Source organism: Pelodiscus sinensis, chromosome 3 (assembly GCF_052426305.1).
Source record: "Pelodiscus sinensis isolate ZL-2025 chromosome 3, ASM5242630v1, whole genome shotgun sequence".
Taxonomy (NCBI): Eukaryota; Metazoa; Chordata; order Testudines; family Trionychidae; genus Pelodiscus; species Pelodiscus sinensis.
In genome coordinates this window covers 199,693,369-199,709,696 of record NC_143054.1, presented here as the reverse complement: position 1 = coordinate 199,709,696, position 16,328 = coordinate 199,693,369, and the positions used below count along the sequence as shown (strand labels likewise).

The 16,328-nt window shown below is 61.5% G+C and overlaps 1 protein-coding gene across 1 annotated transcript in view; it reads left to right on the top strand.

Annotated features, from left to right (window-relative positions):
• The window catches only part of PTK7 (protein tyrosine kinase 7 (inactive)), a 60,342-nt gene extending 59,148 nt beyond the window's left edge, over nt 1-1,194 (top strand). Inside the window, exon 20 of the mRNA XM_089777569.1 lies at nt 412-1,194. Within this exon, the coding sequence (XP_089633695.1) occupies nt 412-572 (161 nt within the window). The 3' untranslated portion in view covers nt 573-1,194. The remainder of the gene's footprint in view (nt 1-411) is intronic.
• Nucleotides 1,195-16,328: the final 15,134 nt, after the last annotated feature.

Sequence of the window (16,328 nt, the reverse complement as noted above, 5' to 3'; positions counted from 1 at the left end):
CCCCCCGGCCCTCGCTGCCCCTGCGGGAGGGGTCGACGTCCTGCCCCAGGCCCCCCGGCCCTCGCTGCCCCTGGGGGAGGGGTCAACGTCCTGCCCCGGCCCTCGCTGCCCCTGGGGGAGGGGTCGACGTCCTGCCCCGGCCTCCCCTGGCCCTCGCTGCCCCTGCGGGAGGGGTCGACGTCCTGCCCCGGCCTCCCCTGGCCCTCGCTGCCCCTGCGGGAGGGGTCGACGTCCTGCCCCGGCCCTCGCTGCCCCTGCGGGAGGGGTCGACGTCCTGCCCCAGGCCCCCCGGCCCTCGCTGCCCCTGGGGGGCGGAGGAGGGTTAACACCCTGCCCTGGGCTCCCCTGGCCCTGCCGGCTGCCTGCCCAGGCTCTGCGGTCCCTCACCACAGGCTTTTGCTGCTCCTGCAGGGCTGCGGGCGGGGAAGATGAAGCTGCCCCACCCCGAGGGCTGCCCTTCCAAGCTCTACAAGCTGATGCAGCGCTGCTGGGCCCCCAGCCCCAAGGAGCGCCCCTCCTTCAGCGAGCTCGCCACCGCGCTGGGCGACGGCCCGTCCGACAGCAGAGCCTGAGCCGGCCGCTCGCTGGGGGCGGGGGAGCCGGGCTCCGGAGCCGGACTGGGCCTGGGCCGCGCGGAGCCCAGCGGGACCGACACGGCAGGACTGGACCCTGGCGGCCTCCCCCCTGGCGTGGCCTCCCCCAGGCCCTACCTCGCCCCCCGTGGGGCTCCAGCCAGCCTGTAGCACGGGGGCCCTGCAGCCCCGGCCACCCAGCCCAGTCCCCGGGGGGCTGGAGCCTGCCCTGCAGCCCCTGCTCAGCTGAGCTGCCCTGTGCAATGCAGCCCCGCCCCCTGTGCCCGTCCCTGCCTGCGGGGAGCTGGGGCTGGCTGCTCCCCAGGCACGGCCCTGCCGGCTGCCAGTGCCTGGCGGCCACGGAGCCTGGGTGTTGACTCAGCAGCTCTGCCCTGCGGCCCACCCGCCCGCGCCAGCCCCAGCATCGCCCGGCGGCCGCCCGCAGCGGAACCCCAAGTGCCTGGCGTGGGAAGGGGGTTCTCACTCGCTCTCCTCGCCCTCTGCTGCCTTCTTTTGTACGACCCCGCGGCGCGCCCGCTGCTCCCTGCCGGCCGTGGGGCTGGGCCCGGCTCCCGCCCAGAGGTTTTTTACACACTGCTCTCAATAAAGAACCCTTTTTGTAGCCGCCAGCCTCCGCCTCCTTCCTGCCGCCAGAGGTGGGCAGGTCCTGCGCCGGCTCTGCAGGGTCGCAGTCTGGGTGCCGGCTGGCTGCCTTCCCGGAGCGGGCAGGGGGGACACGGCAGGAGGGGGCTCGCGGGCCCGCCGCACTAGGGAGCAGGGCCGGGGAGCCGGGGGAGAGCTCAGAGCTGTGTGTTCTGGTGAAAAGCAGGAACCCGAGATGCTGCTGTGGAGCCAGGCCCAGCCTGCAGCCCCTGCCGGGGTCCCTGGCTCCACTGGCCAGCCCCAAACTCCCCCCGTCCATGCTCTGCACCCACAGCCCCTGGCGGCTCAGTGCTGGGCCCTGGCCTGGCATGTTCCAGCGCCCTGGGCACGGGGAGCGAGGCCGCGTCTGGAGCTCAAGGTGGGCTCTGCGGGGAGGGGGAGGGTAAAGGGGCAGGCAGCAGGGGGAGGGGGATGAGCTCTGAGCAGGGGGGCCGAGTCCATCCCTGGCCATTACACGGCAGGTCTGCCCTGCAGCAGAACCAGCGCTCTCACTGGGGCCGTGCTGACCCCCTCTGCCCCAGGCATTTCCACCCATGCGTGGCCACCGAGGGCCTGTTCGCGCCCGATCCCGTCAATGCGTGGAAGCTGCCATCGACTCAGCCTGCGTGCCCGCCGGAGCGGCACCGACACGGCGCTCGATATCCAGCCCCGCCAGCCCTTTCCTGCCGCCCCACGGCGCAGCTGGACCCTTTCGCTCTTGCCAACGGCAAGGGCTCCTCGCCGCAGCCTGCTCCTGCAGGGCTTGTGTGCGGAGCCATCACCCACGAGCGCCTTGTGGTCCCGGAGCCTGGCGCCCACTGACGGGCCGTCTCCGCAGGATGCGGGGGATCGGGCGCAGGTCTCGAGCGCCAGCCTGGCTGGGTCAGCACCGGGACACGTCCTTCCTGGGCGCGTCGGGGAAGTGCCAGTCACGCTTCCCCTTGACCTGGACCTTCTCACGCAGGACCAAGGCCTCCTCCAGCAGCCAAGCCTCGACCCCGCCTCTCCCAGCCTGGAAGCTCCGTGGCCGGATGCCAGGGAGCATCTCTGCTCAGACCAGGTTCAAGTCCTCATGGGCAGCAGGAAACTCTCCGCAAAAGCCACTTGCCTGGCCAAGGGGAAGAGATTCTCCAAGTTACACGAGTCAGCAGTGTGACGCTGTTGCAAAAAAAGCAAACCTGATTCTGGGCGGCTTTAACAGGAGTGTTGTGAGCAACTCACGAGGAGTCGTTCTTCCGCTCTGCTCTGCGCTGGGCCTCGCTTGGAGTCTTGTGGCCAGTTCTGGGCACCGCATCTCAAGAAAGATGTGGAGAAACTGGAGAAGAGCAACAAAAGTAATAGAATCCTAGAACACTAGAACTGGAAGGGACCTTGAGAGGTTGAGTCCAGTCCCCTGCCCTCTCGGCAGGACCCAGCACCATCTAGACCATCCCTGACAGGTGTCTGTCCAACCTGCTCTTCAATATCTCCAGGGGTGGGGATTCCACAGCCTCCCCAGGCAACTTTTTCCAGTGTTTCACCACCCTGACAGGAAATTGTTCCTAATGTCCAACCTAAACCTTGCTGCAGTTTAAGCCCATTGCTTCTATTCCTGTCCTCAGAGGCCAAGGAGAATGATTTTTCTCCCTCCTCCTTGTGACACCCTTTTAGATACCTGAAAACCGCTATCCCTTTCAGTTTTCTCCTTTCCAAACTAAACAAGCCCAGTTCTTTCAGTCTTCCTTCCTAGCTCATGTTCTCTCGACCTTTCATCATTCTTGTTGCTCCTCTCTGGACCTTCTCCAATTTCTCTACATCTTTCTTGAAATGTGGTGCCCAGAACTGGACACAATCCTCCAACTGAGGCCCAGCACAGAGTAGAGCGGAAAAATGACTTCTCGTATCTTGCTCAGGACACACCTGTTAATGCAGCCCTGAATCAGGTTTGCTTTTTTTGCAACAGGGGCAAACTGTTGACTCATATTTAGCTTGTGGTCCACTTATGATCCTAGGTCCCTTTCTGCCGTACTCCTTCCTAGACAGTCGCTTCCCCTTCTGTCTGTGTGAGACTGATTGTTCCTTCCTAAGTAGAGCACGTTGCATTTGTCCTTATTCAGCTTCATCCTGTTTGCCTCAGACCATTTCTCCAGTTTGTCCAGATCATTATAAATTCTGACCCTATCCTCCAGAGCAGTCGCAACCCCTCCCAGCTTTGTATCATCTGCAAACTTAATAAGCGTCCTCTCTATGCCGATACCTAAATCATTGGTGAAAATATTGAACGGAACCGGCCCCAAAACAGACCCCTGTGGAACCCCACTAGTTATACCTTTCCAGCAGGATTGTGAACAGTTAATAACTACTCTCTGGGAACTGTTATCCAGCCAGTTATGGACCCACCCTATAGTAGCCTCATCTAAGTTGTATTTCCCTAGATAATTAATAAGACTATCATGCAAGACCGTATCAAATGCCTTACTAAAGTCTAGATATACCATTTCCACCATTTCTCCCTTATCCACCAGACTTGTTATCTTATCGAAGAAAGCTATCGGATTGGTTTGACACGATTTGTTCTTTACAAATCCATGCTGGCTGTTCCCCATCACCTTATTATCTTCCAGGTGTTTGCAGATGGATTTCTTAATTACTTGCTCCATTGTCTTCCCTGGCACAGAAAGTAAACTGACTGGTCTGTAGTTTCCTGGGTTGTTCTTATTTCCCTTTTTATAGATGGGCACTAGATTTGCCCTTTTCCAGTCCTCTGGAATCTCTCCTGTCTCCCATGATTTTCCAAAGATCATAGCTAGAGGCTCAGTTACCTCCTCTATCAGCTCCTTGAGTATTCTAGGATGCACTTCATCAGGCCCTGGTGACTTGCTGACATCTACCTTTTCTAAGTGATTTGTAACTTGTTCTTTTTTTTATTTTATCTTCCCTCTAGCATTCACTGTTATGCATTCCTTCATCAGACTTCTCGGTGAAGACCGAAACAAAGAAGTCTTTAGCATCTCTGCTATTTCCAAGTTTCTTGTTACTGTTTCTCTCTCCTCACTGAGCAGTGGGCCTACCCTGTCCTTGGTCTTCCTCTTGCTTCTAATGTATTTATAGAATGTCGTCTTGTTTCCTTTTATGCCTGTAGCTAGTTTGAGCTCGTTTTGTACCTTTGCCTTTCTAATCTTGCCCTTGCATACCTGTATTGTTTGCTTATATTCATCCTTTGTCATTTGTCCTAGTTTCTACTTTTTATAGGACTCCTTTTTATTTTTAGGTCATGCAAGATCTCCTGATTAAGCCAAGGCAGTCTTTTGCCATATTTTCTATCTTTCCTACTCAGTGGAATAGCTTACTTTTGGGCCCATAATAATGTCCCTTTGAAAAACTGCCAACTCTCTTCAGTTGTATGTCCTTTTAGACTTGCTTCCCATGGGACCTTACCAAGCTCTCTGAGCTTACCAAAATCTGCCTTCCTGACATCCATTGTCTCTAATTTGCTGTTCTCCCTTCTACCATTCCTTAGAATCATGAACTCACTGATTTCATGATCACTTTCACCCAAGCTGCCTTCCACTTTCCAGTTCTGAACCAGTTCCTCCCTATTTGTTAGGATCAAATCTAGAACAGCTTCCCCCCAGTTGCTTTTTCAACCTTCTGAAATAAAAAGTTGTCTTCAATGCAGTCCAAGAACTTATTGGATAGTCTGTGTCCCGCTGTGCCCCACAACAATGTCATAGTTGTGTTTATTTATTAGCACTTCCAGTTCTTCCTGCTTATGACCTATACTCCTTGCATTTGTATATAGGCATCCTTCCTTTTTCTCTGCTATTATAGCCCACACTCCCTCCCAGGACTCCATGTTCTCCACTTACCTGTGGCTTTGCTCACCTGTCCCCATCGAACCTAGTTTAAAGTCCTCCTCACTAGGTTAGCCAGTCTGCATCCAAATAGGGTCTTCCCCCTCCTCGAAAGGTGAACCCCATCCCTGCTTAGCAGTCCTTCCTGGAACAGCATCCTGGGGTCGAGGAAGCCAAAGCCTTCCTGCCGACACCATCTTCGCAGGCAGGCATTCACCTCCAGGATGCACCTGTCTCTGCCCGGCCCCTCTCTTTGACAGGAAGGCTGGAAGAGAACACCGCTTGTACGCCAAACTCCCTCACCCGTACCCCCAGAGCCCTGGACTCTTGTGATCCGCTCAGTGTCACAGCTCGCAGTATCATTAGTGCCGCCGTGGGCGAGTAGCACGGGGACATAGTCCGAGGGCCGGATCACCCTTGACAATCCCTCCGTACCATCTCGGATACGGGCCCCTAGCAGGCAGCACCTCCCGAGATGACATGTCAGGGCGACAGATGGGCGCCTCTGTACCCCTCAGAAGTTTGCTCCTGGCAGGGGTGGCAGCAGACCTCCCAGCCTTGGGGATACGAGTCTTCTCCTCTGCTGTAGGGGGTAATTCCTTTTCTCCTGTATCAAAAAGAGCAGAACAGTTCCCTATCACCACGGTGGGAGCACTGGGAGCAGGGGTGGAGGATTACCTGCAGTGACCAGCCGCCAGTGTCCACCCTGAGCCATCTCCTCTACCCTTGGTGTGTCCGCAGTCCTGTGTACTGGGCCAGCTACCTCAGCTGTCTCCGCGTGAGCGCTGTCCAGGAATTGCTCGTGGATTCGGATGCTCTTCAACCTGGCCACCTCTTCCTGTAGCTCTCCCACCTGCTGCCTGAGCGATTCCACCAGCAGGCACTTTTCACACTGGATGATCCCCCAGCCTGGATATCAGTAAGTGGGAATTGCAAGCCACAGTCCCTACAAAACCACGCCCAGAGCTGGGTAGAGGCATCCAGGGTCAGATGATGAAAGGTCTAGAGAAGATGAGCTATGAGGAAAGATGGCACGAATTGGGCTTATCTAGTTTAGAAAAGAGACGACTGACAGAGGCCATAATAGCGGTTTTCAGGTGTCTAAAATGGTGTCACAAGGTGAAGGGAGAAAAATTGTTCCCCTTGGCCTCTGAGGACAGGACAAGAAGCAAGGGGCTTAAACTGCAGCAGGGGAGGTTTAGGTTGGACATTAGGAAACACTTCCTATTTGTCAAGGTAGTTAAACACTGGAGTAAATTGCCCAGGGCGGTTGTGGAATCTCCACCTCTGGAGAGATTTCAGAGCAGGTTAGACAGCTGCCAGGGATGATCTGGATGGTGCTTGGTGCTGCTGGGAGGGCAGTGGACTGGACTCAATGACCTCTTCAGGTCCCGCCCAGTTCTGGGATTCAGGCACCACGGCTCAGTCCCGCTTGTCCTCGACTGCCTCCATCTCTGGCAGCAGGTCTCTTGGTTTCATCTTGCAGAGTACGCTTGGCCGCCACGGGCCGTGTCCACCCGGGCGCAAGGCCTCACGGTGCTCTGACCCCCTTGTATGCTTGGCCCCATGGGCCGTGTCCACCTGGGCGCAAGGCCTCACGGTGCTCTGACCCCCTTGTATGCTTGGCCCCATGGGCCGTGTCCACCTGGGCGCAAGGCCTCACGGTGCTCTGACCCCCTTGTATGCTTGGCCCCATGGGCCGTGTCCACCTGGGCGCAAGGCCTCACGGTGCTCTGACCCCATTGTATGCTTGGCCCCATGGGCCGTGTCCACCTGGGCGCAAGGCCTCACGGTGCTCTGACCCCATTGTATGCCTGGCTGCCACGGGCCGTGTCCACCCGGGCGCAAGACCGTGCAGTGTTCTCTGACCCCGTTATCTGGGCAGGCAGTATTCGCAGGTTCACCAGCCAGTCCCTCAGCCTACTCCTACCCAGGCTGACACGTCTCCCCCTTTGAACCATTCCTCTCCGCCAGCCTTCCTGGTGGTATCCCCTCGTCCCGCAGCGGCCGAAGTCAGGGCTCTCGCCTCGGAGCCCCCTACACAACATTCGTTCAGCACAAGGTGCAGCTAAGGCCTGACCCTGCCTCCGTCCCCCAGGGGCGTTCTTGGCGCCACGTCAGCCACGGCCTGGTTTCCCCAGTGTGTGTCCTACACCGTGTTCAGGAGCAGAGACTCCACCCACTGGGCGTACACAGGGCCTGGCCCATTTCCAGGGCGAGAGCTGGGCCTTGAGCTGTGGCTGTTGGAGCCAGGATGCCAGACCACCCGTGTCACCGCAGCGGCTCTCCTGGCTAGTCTCCCATACCCGCGTGTCGGGGCTGCTCTGGGGGGGCCCAGGCTGCAGCTAGGCAAAAATCTTCCAGGCTCCGTGCACGTGCGCCCACCGGACTGGCATGGACGTGAACAGCGCATCTCAAAGCACAACCATTCCAAACGGTGGGTAACCCTTTTATCTATGCGTGGAATAAATTTTGTTATGTGCACCGAGGCTCGTGCCGATGTGCACCACCAGTAGAAACAACACCGAGCTGTGGGCGCTCTACTACTCAGCTCAGCTAATCTCTTGTGAGTGCCCGCATAGGCGCCCAGCTCGCAGTGAATGCTGCTTCACACGTGGCTCTGTCAGCAGCGGGCCCATCCCTCAGCCCGCAGGCCTGGCAAGTGGGACCAGATAGCAGAGGGGGGGCCCGGGTCCTCCCCAGCAGCCAGTGAGACACTGGCCTCTGTGCACGGGGCAGGGGAAAGGGGGGTAGGAACCTTCCCCCCCCACCCGCTCCTGCCAGTGTCCAAATGCCACCCACTCAGCTGCCTCGCGTCCCCCCCTCCCTGCTGGGGTGCCACCATGGCAGCAGGGCCAACCTGGCCCACCATGCACAGCGGGGCGCTGGGCTCCTGCCTCCCGGAGCGGGACCCGACTCTGCCAGGCCCCTGCCTGGCACAGCCCTGGGCTAGTCCCAGGAACCCTCGGAATGGGTGATCCCAGCCAGGGGGCGTCTCCTGTACTGACTCCGCTAGCGGGCGCTGTGCCAGGGCCCTCCCTCCACCTGCCCACGCCAGCCTGGGTTCTGCTCTGTGCCCTGGGGCTCTGCCATCTCCCTGCCCAGGCCATGTCCTGCGCTGCCCGTATCCCTGCCCTCCAGCCCCGGGCGCAGCAAGGACCCTCCCGCCCCTCCACCCGGAGCAGCTGCACAGGGCTGGTGCCAGCCTCGCCCGCCCATGGCTGGAGCAGGCCCACGGCCTCTGTCGCAGGGCCCGGGCTCAAATAGTCACCGGAACACTCCCAGGTGCAGCGAGGCCACGGTTACTAGTTCAAAGCAGCACGTGGGCTGGGCCCTGGAGACGGGGGATTCCCCCCAATCCCCTCCCTTGCTCTGGATCCAGGGCTCAGCGGGGGCCCGAGGAAAGCCCAGCAGCCAGCGCCCGGAGGCAGAGCGCTAGGGGAGGGCCCGTGCGCCGTTGCTGGTGGGTGGGTTATTTGCTACTCGCCGGCGCGGCTCCGCCACCGTGGCCAGTCCCAGCAGCCCCCCCGCCCGTAGGCTGTGCAGGCTTGAAGCCAGTTGGGGGCCGTGCTCCCCGCTCTCAGGCCTCGCGCCGCTGCTGCTTGGACACCGCGGCCTAATGTCAAAACGGAGCTCGCTGAGGGCCAGCTGCCAGCCCTTCCCCACGCTCACCGGGACCCCTCGGCTGTGGGGCTGGAGCAGCCCGAGCCCCCTCCCCTCCGCCTGGGCTCCATGAGCCGGGCTCCCTCCGTGTCCGGGCGAGGCAGGTTTTCCGTTTCTCGGAGCATCCCGGCAGCCCTCTGCCCCGTTGCGCTTTGCTTTCCTCTCCCTCTGCCCGTGGTGCCGACGTCCACGCGCCTTCCCGGGCGTCTCCCCGGCCGTGGGCAGGGGCGGTACCGTGTCTCGGGTAGCGGACACGCCGCGCCTGAGGCCTCCCGTGGCGCCGTTCGACCTGGCCCAGGCTGCATCACGCCAGCAGCTCCCAGTCGCCGCGGGGTCGGCCGACACCCCAGGGCTTTCTCCTCGTGGCAACCGGTACGGCCCCGGCCTAGACGGGCCCTCGGGGGGGTCCCTAGAGCCGGGACCCTGCACCGTTCAGTCCCGTCCCCTTTCTCTCACTGCAGCCTGCAGAGCCAGCCCTGGGGGGCTGTTCCTGTGGCCTGGCGCTGCCTGCCCGCCGTGGGGCAGCCACACTCTCATTTGCGGGGGCCAGGTCCTTATGAGAAAGTCCCGGAAGCCTGGGCCCAAGCCTGCTCCTGGTGGTGCATGGCACGAATGGAGAGGGAGCAGAGGGGCCAAGGGTGCCTCAGCCCAGCTGTTGTGTGGCGGGGGGGGGGGGGGGGGGCTGTCCCCTGGTCCCGCTCTCTGACCCGGCCTCAGGGCGTCCCTCGGGTGACAAAGGCCCAGGCCCCCCTGGGGGGGGCAGCCATGATGGTGACACTGGGGGGAGGGGCCTAGGGCCGGAGGGCAGCTGGGGAGGGCAGCCTCAGTGCCTGGCTTGTGCTGTCTGCCCCCCGCCCCCCCGGGGCCCAGCCACCCCCAGGTGCTCCGAGGAGGGGGGGCGTTCGCCCCCCTGCGGCAGGCCTGCTGGGCCCACGTTCCCATGGCAACCGCATCGCAGGCCGCACCGGGAGCTGAGAGTGAAGCTTAATTTTAGCACCCGCCAAAGGAAGCGGCTTGTGCCCCCTGCCCCCGCTGCTGCTGCGGGGACCAGAACTCCAGGCCCCGGGACTCCTGCTCAGAACCAGCCTAGCAAGCCGAGTGGGGGGGCCGGGCAGGGAGTGGGGCGCTGCCCCCTGGGGGCCGGGCTCCAGTCTGACCGGGGTGGAACCGCCTGGCTCGGAATGGGACACGGGGGCCGGCTCTGGGAATGGGCCGGGGGGCTTAGCCCCAGGGGGTCCCGGTCAGCCGGCTGTGGCCGCAGGCAGGCGGCCCAGGCTGGGCCTGGCTGAGGTGCAGGACTCGGGGGGAACAAACCCCAAGCAAGGCTCCTGCGGGGGGGACGGGGACCTGCCTAGGGCGAGACCCGTTTGCCTTGCCCAGCAGTGACGGGTCCCGAGCCGCTGCCCCGGGTGTAGCCGCCCGCGAGCAAGAGCGGCTGAGAGCAAACAGCAAATCTGAACAGGGAAAAGAACAGCCAGATGGGGGCAGCCCAACTGTCCGTGTAGCCCAGGGTCCTGGGGGCGCTCCAGAGGGAATGAACACAGCAGGGCACTTAGCAAGCGCCCCATCCCGTCGCCCACGCCCTGCTCCTGACAGTCGGCCGTTCAGGGACACCCAGAGCGTGGAGGTTCCTTCCTGACCTATAGCCCCGGATGTGTGTCTCCTCCAGGAACTCACCCAAATCCTTTACACCTTCGGCCTTCACAACATCCCCTGGCAGTGAGTTCCACAGGTTGTGTGTGTGGTGTGAAAAAATGACTTTCAAACCCTGCTGTTCATGTCAGTGGGTGACCCCCTAGCTCTTGTGTTAGTAGCACGTCCCTCTTCCCTCACTGCCCCCCAGTCAGATCATGATTTGCTCCCTTGCTCCTGTAGCTCCTTAGTTGTGTCTGTTCTAAATAGAACTGCTCCGGTCGGTCTGATCTCGCCTCGTGCGGCAGCCGGGCCGTTCCCCTCAGCTGCTCTCGTTTGAGACGGGGCAGCCAGAGCTGCGTGTGGACGCAAGGGGGGGCTGCACCCTGCAGTGATGTGGTCGTCCTCAGCTGTTTCCTGTTGCTTTGGCCTTTTCCTCCAGGGTCCTCATATCCTGTTAGCGTTAGTGGCGGCTACAGATGTCAGAGACCCACCCACAGTGACTCCCAGGCTGTCTCCAGTGGCAACAGCTAATGCGGGCCCCTGGTTTGGTAGGGGAAGTGGGGAGTGTGTTTGCTAACGTGCATTGCTTGGCACTGACCCTCTGTCATTCTGAGCATCACCCTGAAATTCCCGCCGGCCCCCGGAGCCCATCCGTGGACAAACTCCAGCAGCGCAAGGCGGACAGAGCAGCAGCTGCCCCCCCAACAGCCCTGCTCCCTGGCCTGGCCTTACCATGAAGCGAACTGGGGCGGCTGCCTCAGGTGCCAGACTGTGGGCGGGGGAGCGCCGCTAGGAGAAAGTTTTGGCCCAAGCGAGGGGGCATGGGGGCGTCATTTGAGCTCCCCGCCTCAGGTCCCAAAATGTTGTGGGCCGGCCCTGCCTGCTGCCTGGGCTGTGCCACGTGCCCGAGCTGGAATCTCTCCAGGTCCACGGAGAGACCCTGGGAGCCGCCAGACTGTTTGGAGGGCTCCAGGATGGATTGGTGGGAAGAGGCACGGGAGGTGCTGCTGCCTGCTAGCCTGGCTCCAGCCTCCCGGGTGAGTCCTTTCTGAACTGCCACCCGGCGCGCGATCCCTGCCACCGGGGCTGGCTCACCCCAGGCCCCCTGGGACACTGCCCCAAGTCACTCCCCGGGTTCGGGACCTCGGCTCCCCACTCAGGGAACGGGGCCAAGCCCCTCAGACTGCAAGGCCCCAAAGCCAGCGTGCTGGGCAGGGAGCTGGCCTGCCTTCCCCCCCAGCTAGTGCGCCGCCAGTCCGGGCTGCAGGGCCGTGCCAGCCTCTGCCCTCGCTTGGCAGCAGCTGTCTGTGCCAGGGGCCGGCAGCGAGCCGCGCACGGCTTCTATCCCAGTCGCCTGCGCACTCCCCTGCGAGGCAGGAGACGCAGGTTCGAGTCCCCTCTGCCAGCAGCGGAGAGGTGGCCGAACACTAACCAGGCCCATGGGGCAGGCCTGGGCAGGGGGCCTCCAAAGGGGAAAGGCCCCTGCACGGGGAGGCTCCCAGCCTCAGGCACTGGGCTGCAGGGACAGCTCAGCAAAGAGGAGGCCTGTTGCAGCCGGTATAAAGCGGCAGGGACCCAAAGGTGGGGCTGGAAGCAGCCGCTGACCCACGCTGAGCCGAGCCCCAGGGGAGCGACCAAAGGAGGCTGCTGGTGATGCTCATCCCCCCCCCCCCCCCCGCCTCTCTCTGGGGCAGGGGAGCAAAAGGCCTTTTGGTTTGCTGGGAGACGCTGTCGTGTGATGCCGACAGGGGCGGGCCTCTGAGAGCAGAAGGAATTGTCCCCGTGTGGGGGTCTCCCACCTCTCAGCGAGGCTCAACAGCTGAGCCGTGGGATGCTCCCTCGCGCCTGGTGACCAACCAATGAGAGAGCGACTGGAGTGGGCGCAGGGTCGCCCGCCTCCCGGCTGGGTGCCTGATCCCCTGTCCCTCAGAGACCACCCCGCGAGCTAAACCGTGACCCGGGCACTGGGGCAGAGCGGGGGAAGGCCAACGGCCGAGTCGAAGTGCAGGCGGGGGCTGTGGACGCTGGTCAGCATCTTTGGGTGGCCACGGGCAGGGACCAATTCTTCTGAAGACTTGGCCCTGTGGGACCAGACCCTGAAGTCCTTACTCGGTCTGAACACCAGCCAGCTGCGAGGAGCGCCGCCCGGAGCACTGGGAGGAAAGGCACTGGCCCATAGATAAGGGGGTGTCAGCAACAGGCTGCTCTGTCCGGGAAAGGACTTAACACACTGGGCCATGCCGGCGCCTTCCAGGCCCCTTTGCCCGGATTCATTGGCATTGGAAAAGGTTCCGAAAAGGGCAATAAAAATGATGAGGGGTTTGGAACGGGTCCCCTATGAAGGGAGATTGAAAGGATGGGGACTTTTCAGCTTGGAAAAGAGGAGACTGCGGGGGGATAGGATAGAGGTCTGTAAAATCATGACTGGTACGGAAAAAGTGAATAAGGAAAAGTTATTGACTTTTCCCTATAATATAAGAACGAGGGGTCACCAGATGAAATTAATAGGCAGCAGGTTTAAAAGAAACAAAAGGAAGGTTTTTTTTTCACACAGTGCACAGTCAACCTGTGGAACTCCTTGCTGGAGGATGCAGTGGAGGCTAGAACTTTAACAGGGTTCAAAAACTAGATACATTCATGGAGGTTAGGTCCATCAATGGCTACCAGCCAGGATGGGTGGGGGTGGTGGTGTCCCTGGCCTCTGTTTGGCTGGGAGTGGGCGACAGGGGAGGGATCATGTGAGGATTCCCTGTTCTGTTCCCTCCCTCTGGGGCACCTGGTGCTGGCCACTGTCGGCCGACTGGACACTGGGCTAGAGGGACCTTTGGTCTGACCCAGTGTGGCCGCTCTCATGTTCTGACCCATTGGCCCTTCGTAATTTCGGCCTTTCGGTACCCAGAGTGCTAGGAGTAGGTAGCACAGGACTGGGGGAGGAGGGATTGTGCCCAGGCAGGATGGAGCTGGGGTGAGCTCAGGCTCTTCCTCGGACAAGGCGGCCGGGAGCCCCGAAACTGTCGGGCGCTGGTGGGAAGACTGGCCCGAGGCTGCTGTTCGCCATTGACAATGCCACGCTTCGGCGGGTCTCCGAGCCGCACGGACGCCCTGGGGATCTCAAGCAGCCCCTGGGTAACTGGGTTCCCAAAGGAACTCGACCCGCTCCTGGAGGGTGGGTCCGTCAGTGGCAGGGACACCCCCCCCATGGGCTGGCCCTGGCCGCTGGCTGCCTGTGGCTGGGGAGGGGTGACAAAGCTGCATCCTTGCATAGTTGCCCTGCTCCGTTAATTCCCTCTCACGCTGCTGCTGTCCGACGATGGGCTGGCCAAGCCTGGAGTTCATCACGTCCTTCCACACCCCCTCTGGGGTGCCAGCTGCTGGTACGTCTGTGAGCGCTTCGACCGCCACAGCCACTGCCCCGGCCCTCCGGAGAGTCCTGCCCCACGGGATTCTTCTGCCCCCCCTGCAAACTCCGGAGGTTCCTGTTGCGTTCATGCTGCTTGCAGTCACTGTCCGTGTCCCTCCCCTTCCCCAGCGGGGGCTCGGCGGTCATCCCAGGAGGGCAGCGGGCCAGGGCTGCGGCAGGAGAGTTGTCTTGGAACAGCATGTGTGAGCAGGGCGCTCTGGAGGGCAAGGGCCTCTCTCCCACTGTGCTCCTGCCGTCGCAGCGGCTTTGCTGCCACTGGTGTTGAACTTGCTGGCTACCGAGGCTCTGTGTGCGCCAGGCAGAAGGGTCCACGCAGGGCGGGCCGGCGAGCCACCCCTGGGCTCTCGGGGGGTGTCTCTGCTGGCCAGTGGTGCTGTCACCTTGCCTTCGAGTCCCTGGCTCCTCAGGCTGCTGCAAACGGGACAAACGCCCAGCAGGCCTGGACACTGACGCCTTCTTCCCTGTTGCAGGCACCCGGTGCCCAGAAACAGGCTGTTCCCCCGTGTGTGTGTGTGTGGGGGGGGGGGGGTCCAGTTCCCCCCTCCCCCCCAGAACTGTAACAATCAGGCAGCACAAGGGGCCGTGTAAGAACCTGCCGGGCTTGAACCTAGGAGCCTGGGGCTGCGGCTGCGGCTGCCCCTCTCTGCCACTGGGGGCTAGTGAGAGTAGCCACAGGAAGAGCCTCTGAAGCTAGGCGTGACAGGAAGTACCGCCCAACGCGTGAGTGGCAGTCCCTCCCAGCCTGCTGATTGGCCGATACCGGTACATAAACCAGGAAGCCACACTGGTGAGCAGCCAGAGTCACAGTGCAGAGAGGCCGTTTTGGGGAGTGTAGGGCCTGCTCCCTGGTTTGTCCTGGACTTGGCTCTGATTGCAGCTGGTGCAGAACCCAGCTCCCTGGCCTGCTCCTGCTCCTGCTCCTATGTTTGCAACACAGCACTTGCCCAGGGCATGCTGGCCACCCGTGGCCTGGCCCTGCGATTGCCCTGTGTAAGTCAGGGCTTAGCTTGCTCCATCACTGAGCCGATACTTGGTGGCTTGCGAGTGGCTCCTGGCTTGAAGGATTCCTTGCAGACGCTGCCCTGCCTTGGGAAGTCTTTCTGGTGCCTGCTCACGTGTGGCCGCTACAGGATGCGTTGGGCCTTGTACAGACTCGCTTCAGCACCCGGCTGGCTCCAGTGGGTGCCAGTGAGCATTGCAGCCCTGTATTTATTCCCCCCTATGGCCCTTCTGGAGTGTTTGTGAATTTGCAGTCACTTCCTCTGCAGGTGACTTGGCGAAGGTAAGGAAAGCTTTTGGAGGGCAGTTCCAAGGCTGCCGCTTTGAAACGCCACAGGGAGCACGGGGCCTGCTTGAGTCCTCTGCTGGCCCCATGCTCCCCACAGCGCTTTTGCCTTTCAAGTGTAGCAACAGCCCTGGGGCTCTGGCTACACAGCAGAGGCACCTTCGTCAAGTAATTGAATAGCTAATGCCAATTGCATTGACTGTCCGATTAGCCAGTTAACTGACATTTTACATTCCTAGTCTCAATAATGTTGGCTCTGAAAGGCCTCGTGCTGCTGCAATTCCCAGCACCATCTGGTATCCGTACCTGTCAGCCTCCTGGGGGTTCCCACAGCCAGGAGAGAGGTGGGTCAGAGACCCTGGACAGATAATTACCTAATCCCCCCAAAGCACCCCTGACTGAGTGGGCAACTTCTGCATAAGCTGGGGATGTGCTGAGCTCTGGGACCCAGTAGATGGATGAGCCAACACTTGGGTGGCCTGTGGGCTCTCGGGTAATCAACATGATTGATGAGGCTAGTCCCTGTGGTGTCCCTTGGACTTGCCCCCAGGGGAGATTTCTCCCAGCCCCCTTCAGTTTGGGGCGGCTTTCTGCCCAGAAATAAGAGGGGCAATAGCCCTTCATTCTGTGGTAACTCTGGTGTCTGGGGCTGCTCCTTGCATATGCCCCTTGTTTGCTGAAGCCAGCTCTGCTCCTGGCCTGATTGCTGTCTTGCAGCAGTGAGTTCCGCAGGCTAATCCTGTGTGACCGCTTAGCAGGATTACTGCTGACACTGGGGTATGAGCGCTTGGTTGCTAGGCATAGGAAGAGGAGGGCATGTGGGGCCCGGGGGGTCCCTAGCAGGCCTTTGGGGCAGGGAAGTGTCACCCAGCCCCCTAGCCATCTCCTGGGGTGCAGCTGTGAGCTGGGTGGCCCCAAGGGAGCCACAAAGCCAGGCTGGGTAAGAAACTGGGCCTGCCCCCTAGCCCCCCACTGAGACTAGGCAGCCCCTCCCCTGCAGCCCCAGCCTCTCCGCCTTCAGTTTCCCGCTTGCCCACGTGCCTCTGTCCCAGGCCAGGCCCGCGCTCCCGCTCCCGCTCCGGCCGGGGTCTGCCCCTTTAAGAGCCCCCCCCTCCTTCCTCGGCTGACGTCGGGCGTGAGCGCAGCTCCCCAGGAATGTATGCAAATGACGCCCCGCCCCGCGGCCAATGGGAAGCGGCGCCCGGGCCCCCCGCGGCCAATGGGCGGCGAGGCTCGGCAGAGGGCGGCCAATGGGCGGGAGGCGCCGGCTCGCACCA